This window comes from Helicoverpa armigera, chromosome 15 (genome assembly GCF_030705265.1).
Source record: "Helicoverpa armigera isolate CAAS_96S chromosome 15, ASM3070526v1, whole genome shotgun sequence".
Classification (NCBI taxonomy): domain Eukaryota; kingdom Metazoa; phylum Arthropoda; class Insecta; order Lepidoptera; family Noctuidae; genus Helicoverpa; species Helicoverpa armigera.
The window spans coordinates 10,735,223-10,757,665 of record NC_087134.1 but is presented as its reverse complement, the minus strand read 5'-3'; the positions used below and the strand labels follow the sequence as shown (position 1 = coordinate 10,757,665).

Below are 22,443 nucleotides of genomic sequence, written 5' to 3'. Positions count from 1 at the left end.
TTTACTCGATTACGTGAGAACTTATAGACAAGTGTCTTATAACCGAAATTGTTTAAATATAAGAAAACTTTACCTATATGACTATGACTTTCTTTTGAACTGAAGCTCTAGATGTTATTATTAGAATGATTGTAGTGTGCAATGGTTTAAATTATGGCTGACATATTCGTCCTACAGGGTCTTTTACGAAAATATACCCCCAACGGTGTAACAGTGTTACAACACAATTTCCTAAGATATCTCAATCCATATTTATCCAGTGAACTGCCCGTAACAAACTGCTTGACGACTCATTCAGACGTTAATATTGAAGTTAAGTATACAGCAGCGGTATTATCTGCGCTGCGTGGGCGCACTCGCGGTACTGAGTAAATACTCTATCATGGGATAATATTGGGGGGATTGCGATATTGGTATTGTGCAAGTAGGGCACTCATTGTTGGTGGTGGGCGCCGTTTGGGATGAGGAATGGATGCTATTGCCATTAAATTAGACAGTTATTCAGTTCGTGAAAGTACCTGCCCACAAAACTGCGACTTTAGTAGTGTTTTGCTTTATAGTGATCTGCTTAAAAACTGCGATATAATATGATATAATAAAAGCGATGTTTTTTTTACTCTAAACTAAACCTACCCGCCTTATTTATTTAAATTACAGTAAGTTAATGCTACATATGGCTATGTATGACTATCAGTCGACTGAACATCGTACTCTCATGTAATCTCATGTTCATTTAAATTCAAATGCAATTGATAACCACGCTCTCCCGACTACTGGACTGCACAGACATAAAGTGTCATATCATACGCATGCGCGGTGACAGCTGTCAAACCGAGCCGCAGATAAAAACCTGCTCGTGCCATACACTCATGCAAATTGTTATACACTGCTAGTGAACTGCCGACTGATAGTTTCCTCGAATGTTGAGCGAAGATATATGGGAAACTAGCTATCTCCTGCGGTTTCACCTGCATCCCAGGAGAATGAACTCCCAACACCCGAATAAACTGTAGACTACCAACCTGTAAAGTACCCCCACCTATTGCCCTGGTGCCCAATTTAATCTAAATCGGTTCAGCCGTTACAGCGTCAAAGTGTAACAAATCAACTAACAAACTTACTTTCGTATTGATTTCTGACACTTACGCGAATATTAGACATTTAAATAAAACTACTTTTACGGATTTTTATCGCGGTTATATTATATTATTTAATCCCGACGTTTCGGATCTTTTACAGCATCCATGGTCACGGGCAGACTAAGGTGTTGGTCGTCTTGATATATTAGTTACAAACAGCTTTTTTTTTGTTGTCGCTGGGCTAAAAATGCTATTACGCATCCCCCTTCCCGTCGGGGGACGGGAGAGGGGTATGTGGGACTCCCCGGTAAAGACGTTCCCGGTATACCCACTAATACAAACAGCTACCCTATATTTTGTTAATTATTATTGACAATCTGATTCACGCAAAACGAGCTCACTGTATCCTTAGGTCGAGCAGTTGTAGGCTTGGATTTTAATTTAATAGTTTCTATGATGGGATTCCAAGCAGGTGGTATGACCCAGCCATCTTCTCTATTGAAATTTGGATGTTTTTTAATTTCAATAGCCTCGCGAATCATCCTAGGTAGGAATCGGTTTTCTTTTGCAAGGACTTGTGGTTTATCAAATCTGATGTAATGCTGGGCCTTGTCTAGTGTGTGTTCACAAACTGCTGACTGTCTGGAACGGCGGTGTTTGACATCGGCGATGGCTTGGAATCCCATCATAGAAACTATTAAATCAAAATCCAAGCCTACAACTGCTCGACCTAAGGATACAGTGAGCTCGTTTTGCGTGAATCGGATTGTCAATAATAATTAACAAAATGTAGGGTAGCTGTTTGTAACTAATATATCAAGACGACCAACACCTTAGTCTGCCCGTGACCATGGATGCTGTAGAGGATCCGAAACGTCGGGATTAAATAATATAATATAACCGCGATAAAATCCGTAAAAGTAGTTTTATTTAAACTTACTTTCGTATTTTATGAGTAAAGAAAAGTGCAATTGATATTTCTCTTGACTGTAAGATATATGGGAAATTACTTGAGACGGCATGCGATGTCGCAATCCCATGCATTGGCGGGAAGTGGTCGACTGCAGGTTAGCAAACTATCTGGGAACGCCATTGTTCAATAGCTAGCCGCCTTATACGTACAACATTCAGAAGTTAAGATATATACTGCTGTTACGCTGACATAGATAGGTATTCTCTCACATGAAATAGATGACAGTTAGCTTTAGATAAATCATTGAGTCAAGGGCGATTTTGGTAGTAAAATTTCAGTTGTAAATAAAACGTGCAGTAATTATTAGAATTACTTACAAGATAACATTTTGTAATGAGAACTTTTGAATATAATATGAGAAGCTTCAAGTTACATAGTTCTCAATAGGCTAACTTGAAATGTATGCGGATAGTCAGTAACTAACGTTGCAGAATATATTACATACTTGAGTCTATGAAAAATGTTACTGCAGGAATGTGTCCCGTCCATCAAGTATCGTATTTTATGTGTACAATGATGACAAGAATAATTACAGTACTTCATGCGTATGAATGCTCATTCAAATGGAACAAGGGTACCGCAGGAATTTAGTAATTGATCTATGTCTATATGACTAACTAGCTTCCATCCGCGGTTTTACCCGCGTCCCGAGAAAAATGAATTGCTGTTCGTTAGTCTGACAAAAAATACCAGAATGGCTAATTTTCATCAACATGCACAGTGAAAGAGGATTACTTAGGTGTAACCACAACGGTACTAGGCGTGAACAGGCTACTTTTTATTCTGGTGTTATAAAACAGTGTACGGTTAACGTGGTTAAAGGTTGGCAACACAGACTCGAGCGTTTAACAAAGTGCTCACCAGAAACAGTAACTAATCTAAAGCCTATCTCTGCATTTGAATTCCTAACATCAAACACTTTAAGAAACCAGTACTTAGAACCAGCGTTGTACCGGTACTGTACTGTACAAGTGAGCTGTCTGTCTACTGTAGCTGACGAGTTTATTTCCTAAGCCTTCAATAATTCAGCTCGAGCGACAAGCATGCCTGATGCCAACGAGATGAAAGCCTGCCTCGAGTAGCCGAGCTAATGTTCATTTATTATGAATCTTTGCTCGCTAAGACTTTATTGATTAGTTTTTATATCGAGTATTAATGCTTGATTAATGCTGTACTGTATAAGGACTGGATTCTGAGGGAATTATGTTGTTATTGCTTGTTTTTTACTTATTTTATAAAAGAGATAGTAACTCTGTTTGTCGGTCGTGTTTTTATGCCAAAACTATTGAACCGTAAATGTATACAGATAGTCTATAACCTATGAAATTGGCTCCTTTTTATCCATGGGCGGGAAGTAGTTACATCGTGGAACGGGTGGAACCACTTGCAACAGCTACTTGTGACCTCGCCGTTGATGATTTGTTTGTGATAAACCATTGGGATTAACTTTTTCAAGCCATATGAACCTAAAGTCATTATTAGAACAAAAATCCATGCAACAAATGTAAGTATATATATTTTTTAATTTATTTATTTAATTCTGGGTTTTTATCCACATGGATATATCAACCCAATAAATAATTCCATCTATTGCTAAACATACCAACAACTGTTAGCAACATACACCGTTTTATCATAATATACCGTAGCACGAAGCATCCGTAGCACGTACACTCCCGTAGACGTAGCCCGTAGCACCGTAGCACCTCACACGTGCTTCATACAAACAGTTACAAGCTATCCATTGTACATAGTACTTGTAGTACTTCATCACGCAGAGCTTGAGAACCACAGACTAGATAAGCGATAGACAGGCACGTTTGCGCATAAACTTGTCTAACTACTGACAACGTCAACTATTGTAGCGGAACGCTGCGGCTTGTGAGATGATGTGACCGCTCTATGCGTTATCGTGTCAATGTTATGTCTTTGTCGTTGTAGATCGTGGATTAGACCTTTGCAGTATTTATTATAGAGCGTTCAAACCAAAGGATTATTCACACGGTGCATAATACGGTTGTTGCACTTTTTTTTGCACGTAAAACAAAAACTGTTTTTTTTTTTGTAATTCATTGCAGTATTATAATTGGATTTAAATGTTACTTGAAAGCATATTAATACCTGCCTAGTGCATTGAATGGCAGTTGCTACACCTGAGCGCATTACATTTATTTAAACAGCAGTGATCCCGGATGCACCTCTAACAAACCTATCTAAACCCCTAATGAGGCTTTAAAAGTTTCCTAATCTCTTCGAAGTGTCGTAAACAAAGTGCATTCGACACACACAGGTTGTGCACCGAAGGCATCGGTTAATAACTCAGTGTTCGTACAAATGGCCGCGACAGTGTGCGCGCCGCATTCCCACAGATGCAAATTGTAAGCGCACCTCTATCTGATCTAGTGTGCCCATGGGGTAGGTGGTCTATGTACTAACGGTTATTCTTGTAAGTATATATGGTATATAATATGCTCAAAATCAGGTCACACAGATAGGAAGTTAGATAGTTTTTATACCAAATCTACTTGACGTTTCGACAAGGACCTATATACCTATATTTACTGTAGTTACTTATTCACTAGTTAATCAAAGTTTTAGTAAAGTAAGTGTAATATTGGTGCTTCACGCACAGGTCCTGAGTGTAGTTGGCAGTAGCTCAGAAATAGGATCGATGTCGAATATTTTATGCTGATCTCCATTCTATCTGATTCATGATATTCCCAAAGATATTCAAACATTTTACCATTGGCACCTGCTAACTGGCAAGGTACCAAATCGGGAATGTCTCAATCGTCCCATTGATCATGGAGTCCCTAGCGCGATGGTATCCTGCGCCTGCGACGATTTACATACAACCAGTGAATTGTATTGCGACGTAGCGTATTGGTTATTGTGCACTTAATGGCCCTATCTGCTCTACACGAGGATTGTATTGAAATTACAGCGAGCCACCATGGAAATATTGAGTTATCACGTGGGAATAAAGGGTAAATCAAATGTTTAGAACAAGGCCTACTGTTGTGTTCGTTATAATAAGTTATTGATCCTATAGAGAAGATATAAATGACACTTTATGTAGAGAACAGAGAGAGAAGCAAGTAATTTTGAAAGCAAGATATTTATAGGCATCGATTGCTATAAATTCTCTCTCATACCTTATTCAAATTCACGATCATAATATTTATTAGAATTCGTAAGCTATATTGTGAGGTAGACCACATCTTGATATTCAAATCTAATCTCATGACATCCCCTTCTCTCATTCTAACAGTTTTACAAAGGCGCTATAATTCCATCATTGGTCAGTTGTGACGACACGACCGCTCCGGACGGCGGCCGGCGCGCAACTGACGGGCCATACGTTACAGCGCTGTCGGCGCGCGCCGCTAGATGGCGCGAGCGACGCCTCGCTGACACGTCACGTCCGCTACGTAATAAATTGTGTTAGACATGTGCTGTGGCAGTAACGCTATGGACACAAATGCTGGGAAATTGATGAAAGTTTTCCTATGAAAAGATGGTGATCAAAGATCCCTTTGCGCGTTCGTACACATTTTACTTCGGTAGGAATTTGATCATATCTCCTTGTTTAATATTTAGGTACGGTATATACTTGAAAACCTAAGCTATAGTATAATTAATAATGTTTTCTGTAAGTACCTTTGAGCAAGCAAAAGCTTTGCATGCCTTAAGTACTTACCTGTACTCATAAATATCGCATCGCATATAAACGACTTCAAATATAATTTACTGTGCTCTGTTCAGATACTAGCCACACAGGTGCTAGGCTAGCTCCATATAATGTAGGTTAGTAACGGTAGCAACAAGTGGGGGGTCGCGGGTTCGATCCGGGCGGTGCATTAATTGCTGCCTTATCTGCTACAACGGGTCCAGTGCATCGGTTACTGAGTCCGTCGCAATTGCAGCTTGGGAAACTGTATGCACTGAATTGTATTATGCTGTGGAAAGTACCTGGTTTGGTCGTGGATGTCCACTGTTTTGACCTATTAGAAGTCTTAATTAGGTTTGTAAACTTTCGCTATTTGTACACATATTTGTAAACAATCGGTACTTAAACGCGATATATGTATTAAATTATACTGAGAACAAAAGTGAATATTTGAGCGGACCTTTTAAAACATTTAGATATTTTCTGCTCCTCAAAAAACAGGCCTTTAATTTAGAAAAAAACCTTTTTAACAACTAGGAATGTTACAATAGTTTATTACTACACATATTATTAAATGTACGACGGCCAGGCCAAAGCCATTCTATTTGACAAACTATAATAGTAGTCTACTAATTGGGAACATTCAGCATACCAGCCACCACTGCAAACTTATTGTTATACATTTAGATTGCAATAAAGATAGTATCATTGCCTAAAACACGCAACAAGTCAATTTGTTTATAACTGGAGTCCATTATGATAAGCCACGTGTGTTGAACAAACTAAATATATAAACAATATAACGCACGTGGTGTTGACCAACGTAATTAACTGTAGTTAAATAATAAACGAGATACAGTTGAACTAATATCGCTCTGTCTCGTGGTAAGCAGCGATTAAATAAAAAGGTTAAGTTTGATGCATTTGATCTGTAATATTTGACTACCATGAATATGCATAATGTATACCTACAAAGATCTGTGTGTTTGTAAGTTTACGAAAGCACGTAATTTCTGTCATTTGTAAATCTACGAGAATGAGTGATATTAACGACAATATCTGAGAATCAGTATCTACAACCAAGGGATATCTTATGTAGAAGTAGTACGTAGAACATTTGAACCTCTTAAAATATGTAGAGTAAAATCTACATTCTTTCATAATTTCTATATGCTATGTTACACATAATGTAGTATTGAAAACTTTGTGTATGCCGTGACTACCCAAATACTTTCTGACGGCAGCATCTATGAATGACAGCAGCATCCAGCTACTTAGCTTCAGCGCACGTTGTGTGCGGGTCCCACAGGGCGGCAGTCGGCGCCCAGCCGCCGCGCAGTCTGCCCGCGCCGCCCGCCCTGCGTGCCGCCCGCCCTACGCGAACATTGTTACGATACCACGTCGAAATGATCACTTAGAAACTTTTTCTAGTGAAGAATTTTTGTATGGACTGTTGTTCATAGTTGTTTGTGTGTGTAATGAAGATTATTTAAGTGACTTTTGTTGAAAAGTTTTTTGGTAGATTTTTTAGAAAATATCATAACTTAGTAAGTTTTTAGAAGTGTTACTATTAAAAATAAACATATCATTGTAACTATTTTGTATATTATGCCAAAGTGTTGAGACTGTTGTAGTTTTGTGATATTTGATAACTGATAACAAGTGATAGTGAGTCGCAGATACTGCAGAACTGTTTAACGTTAACTGGAGTTAAAGGTATGTGTTAAGTCAATCAGGTAGCACAATATAGGTTAGTTTAGCTTAGTTATAGACTAGTCTAACAAGTGCTGTAATGTTTAATTAACATTATTAATGAACGACATGTTTGTATCATCATCTTGAAATTTTCGTGGGAAATATAAATAAGTGTGAATGAAACCTACCACTGCAATAAGCATTGCTGTCTCACACAAATACCTGGCACTTATAAATAAGCTCACATCTAGCCACAAGTACCGGCCACACCACTCCCTTACTAGGAGTTATTAGTTGACACAGAATCCGTTAGCCCAGGCCCAGGCATTTCATCATCCTTCACTTATACTCGCCATGAAACAACCCGCCTTATTGACGACACTTACAAGCGCCTCATTACCGCAGTCACTCGTAATCTTATAGCCAACACATCTTATCGACTGACAACTCACGCACGTATCAATAGAGAAATATCTACTCATTCATACCGCAGCCTCCGTATAAACCACAATAAAGCTTAAACAAAACTATCAATAAGAGCAAAAAGAGCGCCACATAAAGGATAAGTGCCCTGGGATATGCCTAACGAACTCTTATCCGCCACTTAGCGAGCCCAGCGAAACCAGAATCGCTTATTCATTAGTTTTTTGCTCAAGTTTGGGCCAATTAAGCGAACTGCTCGACACATTAGGAGTTTTATCGTCTCACGTGATAATGCAATGCTAAGTGTGGATTGTATCTATATTGTAGCGGACGCCTGCCGAATAATCGCGCAAGTAATGGCGGGCCGCGCTAGCTCGCTGATAAATCTTGCTTTAATTAAGTCACACGTTCGCTTAAGTTATCATTGTACTTGTTGTTCGCTTTTTTATTGATATCTCGAGCGAATAAAGCATTCAACACTTATTGCACATACAATTTTATTTATTGAATAAATACAGCGTCGAAGTGATATAACGAGTTGATTTTCTAAATGCGGATTTAATAAACATACGAGGACTTTAAGACCCTAATGTGATACTTAAACGACTTTAGTCTTATCTCATACCGTGACATCGCTCCCAAAAAGGTAAAATAAAACGCCTGTAAGTGACTGATGAATGTATAACATTATACGAGTTCGCTACCGAAGGCTTCCGAGCCTGTTTGTCGTGTTTGTCGCCGCATTACCATAAATATTATTTTTATCTTTCTTTATTTAAGTTATTAATAAACGCACTTAATGAGTAGCCATGTTAATAAAAGTATGCAATTTTAAAACGTTATGAGACCACCAGACAAGTTTATTTGACTTGTGCTTGGAATATTTTATTCAAATTCATTTCTTTCGTGGCTGTATATGAAAACCTTTCAACATTCCTTTAAAAAAGTCTAAATCGTACGTGTATTTAAAACATAAAACATTATTTCTCAGAAATATTATATTCTTTGAACTGAAAGGCGTTGTTTCCTTGAATATAAACAATTCATCCTCATCGCATCAAGGAAAGAAAATACTGAACCGTTTTTCCTTATACAACATTACATACTTAGCTGTCACCCGCATCCCGGGACAACTTCTTCTGGTACCCAGATAAAATACTAATAGCCTATGTTACTCCGGGATAGCTTACTCATAGCTTTCCAACATTTATTGAATTTTTCCAGTCGGAAAAGTTTCCTCTTTATTATATTAGTATTGAGGTATAGACAAACATTAACAGATGACTTCCATAACAAAACAACATTGATACAATCCGGTTGAATAGTAACAATACTTACTCCAGCCATTGAGTGCGGCTATCTGAGTACAAGTGGGTACATGCAGTGGTACACCAGTGTATCGACACTCGTATCTCTAGTGTATGGGGCCATTAACTACATCGCGAGGATCTACATCCCTATAGGTTAGTGCTTTTGTAATGGTGGCTGAGAGCTTAGATTTTTTATTGATGGTTTATAGGCAGGATATATCATATAAGTAAGACGTTGTATGCATTTGATGAGTATGGGAACTCCAAATGTTACGTCTGTAATTATTTTACGAGTAAGGTCTTGGTTTTCGGATAGGTATCCATCCTACAATTGAGTTAAGTTACTTAAAAGTTTAGAAGGCTTCTTAACTACAAAATTATTGAATGGCATGTTTCACATGTTTGTTCTCTTTTCTTCGCCAACAGGACTTCTTCTTCTTCTTCTTAGCGTTTATCCCGTCTTGTGACGGGGTCCGCTTTCCGTATCTTCTTCTTCCACTTCGCTCTATCCTGGACACTATTCATAATTTATTTGAAGCAAGCGTCCCAAAAATTATGTTATTTATCCCTTGCCTTGTTAGGTCCCGCAGTTACAATTCAAAGCAGACACTATTACAACACATACGAACTCCGAACATGTTTGTGTACGGAGCACCACACAGCTGCAGTAAATAAAACAGCTGAAAGTGTTCGCAGTGGGCGCGCAACTCCGCGGCGCGGTGTACGCGACCACAAACACTGCACAAATAGAACGCGCCCAATAAACAAACGCTACGGTAAATCTGTCACGCGATGCTGCGTTTACACTGCCGCATGCGAGGACAGTAATTGCTAGGGCGAGTAGCTATAGTAATGCATGCGAGGACATTATAGAACTTGTTTATTTAATGTAGACTCGAGTATTTGTCAAAATCAAAAAACTAGGACTGTGTGATTGTTTTTTTCTTGGAATGTTTTTACTGTAAATCGGATAACGCTTTTTTGTAATACAGTGAATTCATAGATCATTTTTATTCCTCATTGCATACGCTAAAATGTTTTACTACTCACACAATACAGAAAGGTATTCATGTAATCAAAAGATTAATCAATTCTTACATCCTACGTGTGCAATGGTTTCCTTGACGTGCTAGTATACCAGTAGCTAGTCTCAGTAGCTGTACCCAAGGACTGGCACAGCTACAGTCGAGCTGCGCGCAATAAACAAGCGCGAGTTAAATCTGTCGCACGACGCGCTGCACGCGATGCTGCGTTCAAACGATATGCTCAGTTGTTAAGTTACTGAAAATATATTTCTTCTGTATGCTGAATAAATAGATATAATACGCCCAAAAAATGACTTCGTTACGTTGATATTACATAAAAAACCGGATGCTAGAATTAATATAAAAAAATGAAAAAAAGAAATTACGAAATTAACGCAGCAGTGACGCACCTATTTCGTAACAGCGAATAAGCATACCTACTAACTTATAAAGCACACGCAGCAATACACACATTATTCTCATCCGCTTGCTAAGTAGATAGGCACACAAAATAGCCTCAATTTTACACTCGGATTCTATTATTACCTATTGGATTCGTATACCAACATTGGGGAGCGGATTTGGGAATCGAGACATTACCTAATATTAATATCATAATGTTGTCACTGACATGACATCATAGCAGTAATCGTTCAAGTAACTAGCCCTATGTAAACGCAGCATCGTTGGTCGCACGTGGCACCGGTGACCGGATACACATTAAACTTACACTCACTTGTTGACTATTTCAAGAACAATATTATATTTCGTACAAGGTACAAGTCTTGTTCTATGCTACGCAATATTTCAAAACCTAGCCCTTTCCGTAATATTCTCATGAATGGATTGTTTTAAATCAAATAATGTGGTACGGTGTTGTATTTTATATAAACTCCTGTAAAATTGCAATCAATCGATACTAAAGTTACATGATTTATATATTATATAGTAGTTTACTTTAAGATACCCCATACCTTGCAATTTCCTTCGTCATTTTGCATTGCTTTCATGGGGCAGTTTGACAAGTACCCTTCGGAACCTTTTAAACAACATTCAATCTGGACTCCTTACCCTCCGCCCTGAAGCAGCGAATAACGAAACTATTTCACTAAAGGGTGCGGAACTCAAAAATGAAAAGCACATTCAGGGTTTCCTTGTAAAATGTAAATGCTGTGCCCCCGAGCCCGAGGTTCGAGGACGTTCGATATTCTATTAAGATAACGGCACAAACGACGCCGTTTTATTATTGTGACTCGCGCCATATTTTCGTCATGCTGAAAATCTGTCAACTTGAGATATGATGGTTGGGGATGATGAAAGTTTAGACAGGGCACGGCATATAGCCTTTTCCCAGCTGCTTTGGGGAAGGTTCCATTCTGTACGAATGCATCTAAGTACCAGTATTTACATGAAGCTACTACGTATCTGACCTCAACAACCCATTTACCTAGGTAACCCGATATGCCTTCGTAAGACTTCTAAATAAAACAGTGGAAGAAAATGTAACTAGCGTGCTTTAAATATGCTAGCTTTTCAGTAACATTATTTATTTAGTGCTCCAATGCACACGCCCAAAAACAAAATAATAGAGGTATTTTGTCAGCCATTTATAAATCGCAGTTAAATAGCTAAAAGCATACCTTTGCATACCATACTATAATACTTTTCCTTACCAGTTCTGAAACGTTACGAAACCTGTGGCATCCCCTCAAGAGAGCGCGCGAAAATATGAATATTATTCAAAGTGATTTGTCATAAATTGAACATGCCCCCGGCAGAGTGCCATCATCTGTTGTGACAAACAGCTTCACACTATGACGGTAATCAATTCTTTCACAACACTCATAAAATACAATCAAGGCGCTGACTGGGGATATAAATTGAATGTAGATACGTAATACAGGTTATCTTGGTTATTAGCTAGGTATTTAATGGCAGTGAAAAATTATTGACGACCTTAATTTGTAGTTAGTTCTCTTGAAATATTGATTATATATTTACTTTCTTGCTTGGCTTATCTGAATAACCTACCAAACTAAAATGTAAGTTGGAGTAGGCTTCTATCTTAAACTTGATTACCTTACTTAATTATCTAGATAAACAATACCGTTACTATCATACATGAGACAATTAAACGGAGAATCACTGTACTCGTATTAGGCAGCTGCAGTGAAATCGCCTGATATCGGCGTTCCTCCCAATAGCTATCGGCGATCGTTACCGCGGCTGGCTAATCGGCGCGCCACTAATATTTGCGCTTCGACTCGACCCGTGTAATGCGTATGTAAGTGCATTAAGTGCCGCAATCACTTCTCAAATTCCGATACACGACGTAATTGAGAGTATTCATTTATATTTGAGTTGATCTTGTTCTATTTGCTTTGAGAGTTATCTGCCGTTACTTATGTAGGTATGTAGGTGATGCTTTAATTTATCCCAAAGTATTTCTGCGTATTCTAACAGAATAAATAATGAAACATGCAAAAATGTTCGAATTAAAACTTGTACCTAAATTCCGTGCCAAAAGCTACGAAAATTAAAACTTTTTATGAATCCAATTAATTAATATTTTTTTCCTTGTTTCAGGTAAGGACATCCCTAATTAATTCCGGGAGTCATCCCCGCAGTGCTGTAATTTATGCGCGGACATGTGTCGTCCCGGACCCCGGGACCCGGGACAGCGGGATGCGGGATTGCGTGAAGGGTATGCAACGGTGTTTTTCGATAGATTCACTTTATTTTGCTTGTTTTGCAAAGTTTTGCGGGCTGTTAGTGAATTGTTTTGTTCGGTGCGTGAAAGTTTTGTTACGTGCTTTTTTGCGGAAAATGCAGGACGGTTATTCTAAGGTAAGTTTTTTTACATTTTGGTCCAATATATGTAGCAGTTCCTGTCTTAAAGGTGTTATTAGGTACATGTAGCTATTACAAATGTATATAATTTAACCATTAATGTTCCTCGCAGCAATTTAGAGTGGTCGTGAGATGAGTAAGATAACTAGTGCACCGCGGTAATACGAACATCGTGCTCACGAGCTGTTATGCTAAGATATTACTTCTGCTAGAAATAAGGAATTACACGGAATTATACAGTTCTACAGTTTTCCGACGCGCGAGTACCGACCAGCTAGCTGTCGGGAAAGGAAATGCGCTAATGATGGCGCGGTAAGCGGCCGATTGTTACTCTACAGCATTTTGTAAAAGCTCTACACTTGGAAATTCTCACGCATTCAAGAAATATTCAACTTACAAAGTTACTTAGTTAATAATTGTGGCAAAAAAACGACAAAATTAACATTGTTTCATACAAATACGTTGATGTTTACGTGTTTAATTGACATTAGCTCAATCAAAGTATTTATTTCAAATCGGCCCTCGCAGGGTCATATATATCGTCACACTATTTGCACGGTTCACGGTTCTAAAAATGGTAACATACAATTTCTTATGAAATAAAACGTCATAATAATTTAGTACATAAGTGAATCTGTTCAAGACACGTTTGACCAACAGCAGCTGGTTTGCAATAAAAATGGCGACGAGCAAATAAAATGCAGCTTGCACTCCAAAGTCAATCAAAATGCAATTTAAAATAATAAGCGCTGAGTTTTATGACTCCAATTAAATCAATTATTATTTATGTGCACTATATTATTAGGAAGGCAGGAGTAGCGAGGAGGCAGAGGACTGCTTTAGACATATGTATACTTTCGCACGAATAAGATTTGTTCAAGTTTAAATCAATTAAACAAAGGAAATTGGTAATTTTATGAATCTGTACCTAGTTATTAGTGCTGTGACCCAATGATTTGATTATTTATTTCATACCAGGACACCGAAAATTAGCTGTGAAGTTATGCCATAAAATTCGGCATTCTGCAATGGATACCATAAAAGTGGTATATTGATGATTCTCGTTCGTTGGATGTAGAAGTACCAACATATAGTTATAAATTCGTTGTATGTTCAGCTAAGAAAATTCATATCATAACTTAGGCAATAAACAACTTTTGAAGACTATTACAGTCTGATGCCCCAAATATACCGGTGCCAAGTCGTCAACTGTAATTTTATTTTTTTGACTGACTTTTGAAATATACCGCAACTTGAAGATAAGGAATCTAGGTTTAAAATAATCTACATAGGAAGTAAAGCAGGTTAACACTAAAAATTACCACTAACACAGTAGAAGTCGTCCCATATGACTGAAATATGTTGTTACTTTTCTTAAAAAGAAGTAATACACAAACAGACGGACAGTTATAATGAATATTAGTGCGAAGTGCGAGCTGTTTGCAGTGACGGCTTGAGATAGCAGATTGGTCACGCGACGCGGCGGCGGGCGATAGGGTTAATTGCATTTACCAACTTGCACGCCTTTTTTGTTGTTGTCCTAGCCTAGTTTAAATAATAAACTAGTGGTCATGTTTTTCAATTAAATATTTAAGCTAATTTAATTTACTGAGCACTTCGTCAAATAATTAAAATTCTCGCACATTTCTAAGAGCATAATATTCGACATTGATAAATGGGGGGTATTATTTTAAGAAACGGCAATAAAATCTATCGAATTTCATTAAAAATACGAGCGGCACGACACGTGCGGCTTAGGGTGCGCTCACACTACACCTCCACCATAACATTAGACGATAGTAATTTTAAGTTTTAAATCCATTTCTTGTTTCGCTACAAGTTGATACAATACAGATGTACTAATAGCGCAATGGATTCGGAACTCGGGAAAGTATGTGTGTAATAGATTTTCGGGGGTCGAGTAACGAAGGGGAGGACACGAGACACCAATGTTTAATGTTTATGCGTTTTGTCGCCGCGAGGGGGCGCCGCGAGAAAACTGCACGAAAAGCACACCCGATCATTACGAATATTGAGTTAGACTGCAAATTGTATGGAGCAATTTAGTTGAAGTTTATTTGATTTGATACGACGTCGTTATTTGAATAGTTGATTTGGTAACTTGAATATTCGCAGTGTGAGTTACTGTATCCGAAACAGGGCTATGAAATTCATAGCTGTATTTAACAGAGACAAATTATATTGCCTTCAAAAGTTATTTTCCTCTTTTACATACGTTTTTGTTTACAAACAGGCCTCTGAAAACAGGCAGGGCATGTAAAACAGTTCATACATAGTGGCTACAAGGTCACCGCCCGCCCCCCACCCCCGGCGTACTACGACAAATGAATGAACGAGGGGTGCGCCGGACACACGGGGTTGAACCCGCTAGTCTGACCGATCGGGCTTGATACTTGCGAAAATTGTTAGCTTTTGGAAACATCTAAATTATACAAAAGTTTTTTAATGACTTATTAGTGCTAAGTTTAATTATTATTTCTTTGGATAAAATTGGTTATTTTGTGTGTGTGTAAAATATAATGAAGATGATTGATTTGATTTGATTTAAATGAGACAGATTTAGATTTGTGAGTATTGAATTATAATATCTCATGAATTAGTTATTTCTATTTAATAGTGATTTACTCGTTTATTGAGGTGATCTACAGACAAAGTTAATACAAAATTTTATTCGTAAACCAATGAATAAATTAGCAATAAATTGTGCGGACTACAATACCTATCAGAGCTACTTAATAAATATTTAATGTCATTAAAGAATGCTACCGATTAACAGCTCGTAAGCAATTTTACGAGTGTCTGCATACCGGCGTGTTATCTCATTTGTAGACGTTTGATATAAAACACGTTTGTGTAGCAAGGATCAAGAGTGTTCGGTCCGGTAGAAATGTTACGCTCGCGCGCCGAGTGCAGCCGGCAAGGTTAGGTTAGTTCGCAACGTGGCCGCCTCGCCGCGCCACCTCCCGCCGTCACATTCAAAATAAGAACAAACTTAAATAAAAACAATTTAAATTTAAACAAAATTGTTCGAAGTTTAAATTCAGTGACCAGTGCAGTGAGTGAGTGCCCTAAGAATTGTGTTGTGATGAGTTTCTAGTCAATGTTTTGGTAATTTGTGATGTTTTTGGGTTTGTTATGGTGTTTTCTTATAAGATTATACGTGCTTATACGAAAGTATTATAACGTAATCCAAAAGTGTGTAAATAAGCTGGAATTTTCACTTTCAATCCTTTCGAAATGCAACTTGTTGATCGTCAAAATAACCTCTAGTTTTTCTTTACTTATTTACTAAACTTAAGCTTTATTTTAATAACGATTATAATATAGTATAAAGTTTGTTGGTAAGTGCAAGTGTTTACAAACAGCGATGCATCGATTTCACATAAAGTGCCACCCGACGTAAGGCGGGCGTCACAGGGGAGCGCGAGCGGGCGCGGGGGATAGGGAAACTCGCTACTGTCAAAATGTAGTTATTTACTAACCCTTGTGCAGTGTCAAAAGTTAATTGAATGCAAAAAATTAAGTTTTACATTAGATACTAATCAGTAATTTAAAGGCGTAATGCCCAGAACTTCCTGATTTTCCCTGACTTGTGGACTAAACAAATATATCAAGAGTATCTACCTACTTAAATCATAAGTTGATAACGGAAGCAGAAACCTAAAATTGATTTTATTTAACCTAATCTTAGCACTAATAATCTGTTGATTCCAATAAGAATCTATCTAAGCTGTAATTTATTTAATTTATACAGCAACTTTAGTTTCAATTAGCATTAGCTCCTCCAACACTCATTACTAATCAATAAATAATTTTCATGAATCCAACTTACAAATCTCAGCTTATCATCATACTCGCTATCACTGCGACCTAGCCTTACACGCACACATTGACTCGCAGCAGCCCGTGTAACGTCCCCGCGCCTGTGTGAGTGCGGACTTTACAGTGAGTCACGCTGCGGCGCGATGCTCGTAGGAGAACGTTAGGCGCCCCACGAAACTATACTTCATACTAGTTCATACTGATATTACTTATGTTTCTTGTATATAGATGTATGTACTAATATTTGGCAAAAATCCAAAAAGTGAGTAAGAATGCATTGTGAGTAATTTTCTTTGTTCTCTTCTTAGCTTATCGATCGATTGTTTTTTAACAGATCCAAAGTTTTAATGGAACCTATGTGTTGTTTCGTTTATATCAGACAATCCATAGAATATACTAAATACTAAGAATACAATAAACTTAAACATAATATTTAAAAAACGTTATTAATTTTAAATATGGAATATTTATACGTAAAATAGATGCTAGTAGTTTTTTTCAATGCATAGAAAATTAAAAACAGCAACTGCGTGTATATTTTAATTTCATCTACGTACCGAACAGCAGTCTGGTCTAAATGGGGAAATCATCCCCTCCGTGGAGTGTGCACACGATTTTCCACCTCGTTGCACTTGAGATAAGGTCCTAATTTGATTGGTAAACGGTTTGTTTTGATTCGGCCCGCGATAATGAAGTGAAATGTCGAAAAGTGCAGCTAAACACTGGAGATATACATATATCTTCAAACGTATTCATATAACATACAAGGGGTTAATGGAAGAGTTTAGTTGGAGAGGCCCTACGGCTTCTGTTGTGGGCTTGTTCAAATTAAGTTTTTTATTTGGTTAACTGGACCGTGTTGATTTTGTTATAAAAACTGCACGTTGCTTATTGATCGGATCAGTAAAATTATGTACGAGTAGCTCTATGACTAGTATAATTTTGAATGACCACAATAACTCAACAATTATAGTCTACACACGCCCCCAAATAACGATAAATGTGTTTGATCAATTATGTACGTACGTAGCTATGTAGTGTACGGCGCACCCCACAAGTGCAACGGTGCATCCCTTTGCATTAGAATAGTTATGTGCACGACACAGATGCGATGGAGCGCGTGTACCCTAGCTGATTGAAAATTAATCAGGGTGGGTTGGAAGCGTCGTAGCCCGTAGCGCTACGTCGTAGTCGCTACGATGTGACCTACATAATATTATTGTAACAATAGTTTTCGCCCATGGCTTTGTTCACGATCCGAGGCAACTACTTATAACCGTTATAGGGTCGTCTCGATATCCAAGATATAATCTACATGAAAGTCAAGTTCTATATAAATCGGTTCAGCCGTTCTACCATGAGAGCGTAACAAACAAACTTTCACGTTTACAATATTATTTGGATACTATTTGTTTCCCGCGGTTTTACCCACGTTTTTAAATAAAATGAGATTATAAAATAAGAGGTTTTAACAAACAGTTCATAGCTAGTTCATAGAAACAGTCTCTGTGCTCATAACGCGAGTGTTCCTCCCTGTGAGGGAGTGCGCCCTCCATTGTGCTGGTGATTTATAACTGCGGGGATAACTCATGAGTGGATGAACTGCACCGTGTTACCATTATTGTATTTGTAATTATGTTATTGTAATTAATATTAGATATTTGGGTTTGGTTATTTTTTCCAAATTGCAGATCAAATGAGAAATGCTGGTGAGAAACACAATAGTTCTGCTTATTATTTCTAAATAAATAAATAAATAAACTATTTTGTCCTGTCCGATGTATAATCGTTCTGACAGTGCATATAACACGAACACATTCCGATCCATAGTGAACCCTTCTAGTCAGATCCCCATTAGGCAATTAGTGAATAGCAATCACACAACACGAACAAATCAATCCATATGTACTGTTATCTGCCAACCGCAGCCTGATCACTGTAATCTTAATATGCATTCACCCCGCGGGGTGGGGTGCACGCCCCCCCCCTGGTGGGGCGGACGGGGTGCATTGTGATAAGTTTAATCAGAGCAAATGTATTGAAAGATTAGTGCATTGTGCGGGATAGTTGATTGCTATCGGTTTGGTGATTGGGACTGTTGGTCGCGGGTGGTCGCTCATAGGGACTTTGATGTATTGATGAATGCAATGAAATTGAATATTTGCATATGGTGTTGGTTAAATAGAAATGACAGTTGCTTTATTACTTTTGTTTAGGTTTGCAAAAGTTAGTTTAGTGTAACATTTAAATGTGGATCATTTATAAAAAAATCTTATTGAAACGTCCTGTCATCGTTTATACCTAACATTTTTTGATAGGTACAGTTTGTTTGTAGGATTTTTAGTATCTACTACACTAAGCTATTAAAAGGGTTCAAAACAATAAACTTAGAGTTAATGACTAAGCTTCCGTTCATTTAATTATACCGCATTCTATGAAAATACTCGTAAGCTTTAACTTAATCCGCAATTTCAGTTGTCACAACATTTTCACCGAATTAATCTCTGTCAAACTTATAATCCGATGTACGTCTCGTGAGCTATCGTAAGTTAATTACTTCCAAGCTTAGTAGCTTAACATTGAATCAGTTAATTCCGACAATGATACATATTGCTAGTATATATCTACATTTACGTAAATATACAGCAGACAAACACTGGCGCGTCACGCACACAGTTAGGGTATTTCCAGAGACAAACAACTATGTATTTTACTAATGAATACTACTACTGATATTATGAAGTACTAGATGATTCTTTGGAATAGGTTAGTTTTGTGTAGTAGTCATGGATATTATAAAGCGGAAAAGTTTATTTGCTTCAACGCAATAATCTCAGACATTACTGATACGATTTGAAAACATATTTTATTTATTTTGTAGGCCATTTTATCACGTTACGCGTAGTAGTTATTACTTTAAGCGGGTGAAACCGATCTCAGAAATTAGTTATAGGTAGTACTTATACTGTCGAGTGGCATAAATGAGAATGCCATGGGTCAAAAGGCTCAAGCTATAAAATAAGAACTTACGTGAAAAACCTTTGTGAAAAATAGAAGATTCTAAATTGTTTATCCCTGCACATAACTGACAATATAACTAAGTTATGTATGTAATGTTCTTGCTGTACAGGAAGCTAAAATGAAATCTGCTGAATAAAAAACAAATAATAATTGAACTTATAAAAGTTATCAAAACGCCTGTAAATCCAGGCGCTCCTAAAGTCCTAACAGTCCTAACGTTTATAAGAACTGCAGTAAGTTATACACCCGTCATTAATGTGTGCAGTTGTATGCAGCACCACGAGCGTCGCCCGGTGGCACTGCGCTCGCAAATTCATCAGTAATACATGGTGTAGCCCGCGGCGCCGCTCGCTAGGGCTGCTTGTAAACAGTTATGCGTATTGTTGTGGTAGCTAGGATTTGCATTTCATTTCTGTGTTTAGTTTGCGGTTATTTATTTATATGAAGCTGAAACGGCTAAACCAACTGTTATGCAATTCAGCTCAGAAATAAGTGGTCCCTTGGAGCGGACATGCACATATTTTATCCTATATATTTGATGGGAATAAGTTTCCCCGGACGCGAATGAAACCGCGGACATTAATTAGCCAGTAAAACTTCTTCTATCCTTTTATACCTACTCGTAGTAAGAGCTGCATATGTATGTATTCCTATCATTTCATTTCGCTCTTCAGTTTTCTTATTACGAAGCAAATAAATCTCAGCGCCACCACAATAACACTCCCAATGGAAATAGTTTCCTGCACCCCACCTTTATGAAGCCTCCTCCAAGAATTTCATTCTGTGCACAGCATGACGTCACAGACATAAGTGTCGCTATGAATATCGCGTGCAGTGCTGCCCCGGCCTAAGGGCGGAGAGATTTATTACCTTACTTACTCCTAGTGCTTATTAAACGCTTACTCCGAGCTTCCGATACGCATACGCTCTCCCTTTCTAACCTATAGCGAGTGTAAAGGACGGTCACAAGTTTCTTTCTTGAATAACATTTGAAAAGGAACTTTAATAGTCCCGTTTTGCAGTCGTGATTCGGGATAGTGTGAACTTTAAATTTTATTGCTGTTTTATTAAGGTTCAATTTAGCTTGTCATTATTTTATCGTCTGTCTAGGAAAACTCATGCGATATCTCAAATCATTGTTAAAATTGCTACTAGCCCTTGGGATACAAGTGCATTTATAACCTTATATGCCTGATTATAAGGTTGTTATTTGTACATCAAGTGGAAAGTTTTCAGGGTGCTAAACTACTGAGCAGCATTATCAATCATCGTTTGTGAATCTAATAAGACTCGAGGATTTGAAGGATGAATACACAAAGTGGATGCGAAACTTTACCCATCTGAGATATTACGTGCTTATTGAACTGAGGATCAGTATTTTGGATGAGATTAGTTTTATTTTAAAGAGTGTTTTCAGTGCGGAAAACCGGGAGCCACAGGGTCCTTTTAAGGGTAAAATGTTAAAAAGGTTATATTATAAATTAGTGATCATAGATAGATTGGCTTCTCGTTTTGAATTATTATGAGTTATTTTGATCTTAAGTTGCATTTCGTTAAAACTAAACCTATTTTTAGTGCGTTAAAATACGAAAATGATCTATAAATTAAAACTCCAAAACAAAATTAACACATTAGACATAGTGCAGTGTACATTGTGATAGTGTAACCCAAGTACCCTGACGATGACGGAGCACTGGTCGTGGCTGACGGGCGCGCCCGCTGCCGAGTACACATACAGCCCACCGACGCGGCCCAGCCGGCCGCCGCAGCGCCCGCTCGTCAAGCTGGCCACCAGCGCGCATCTGCACACTATAGCCAGGTGAGTGACAGCTTGCTGGCGAGCTCGGCGATAGCTGAAGTTGGGTGAAGTGTGATAAATATTAACAATGTTTTATTTAATTAGGTTCACCAATGAATGTTCAAACTGATGCATATTTATAATTATTCACAAACAAAACTAAAGTGTAACACTCACTTACTTTTGACTGTTTTGTTTGATGTTGTCAGTACTATTTGCAAAAAAAAAACTGGGTATCTATCTAGAAATCGGCACAAAATTCACTCAGTCGTATATGTAAATGTAAACATCATGGTGATTTATGATCCGATATCTATAAATACTAGTATATGTGTGAGTCATAGAACAAGCAGCGGGTCAGACTGGACAGTCGTAAAATAAATCACATCGTGCGACAAGATGACTTACATGCATAGTGAGAAGCCGGTCAAGGTGAACTGCCTACTGGCTGACCAGTCTGAATGAACCCTAGCTCTTATTCTATGGATATTTTAATCACTACATAGTATAAAACAATGTCGCTTTTTCTGTCCCTACATCCCTGTCCAATCTTCAAAACTACGCAACGGATTTTGATGCAGTTTTTTTTAATAGATAGAGTGGTTGAAGAGGAAGGTTTATATTTATAATAACATCCATTAAATAGTGGGGAAATACTGTTATGCCGTGAGAAGCCGGGGCGCTAGTAGTATATAAAAATAAGTTACCAGGAACACTTCTAAATTAGCTGAGTTGTTGGAATAAACGCAGAGTGTG

At 37.9% G+C, this 22,443-nt stretch overlaps 1 protein-coding gene across 2 annotated transcripts in view; it reads left to right on the top strand.

Moving 5' to 3' along the window:
- LOC110377914 (protein prickle) overlaps positions 1-22,443 on the top strand; it is a 272,653-nt gene that overhangs the window by 47,438 nt on the left and 202,772 nt on the right. Inside the window, exon 1 of one of the 2 annotated variants that reach the window (XM_064038079.1) lies at positions 21,506-21,708. The exons of the other annotated variant lie outside the window; for it this stretch is intronic. Within the exon in view, the coding sequence (XP_063894149.1) occupies positions 21,572-21,708 (137 nt within the window). The 5' untranslated portion in view covers positions 21,506-21,571. Of the gene's footprint in view, positions 1-21,505; positions 21,709-22,443 lie in introns of those variants that run through there. 2 annotated transcript variants of the gene reach the window in all.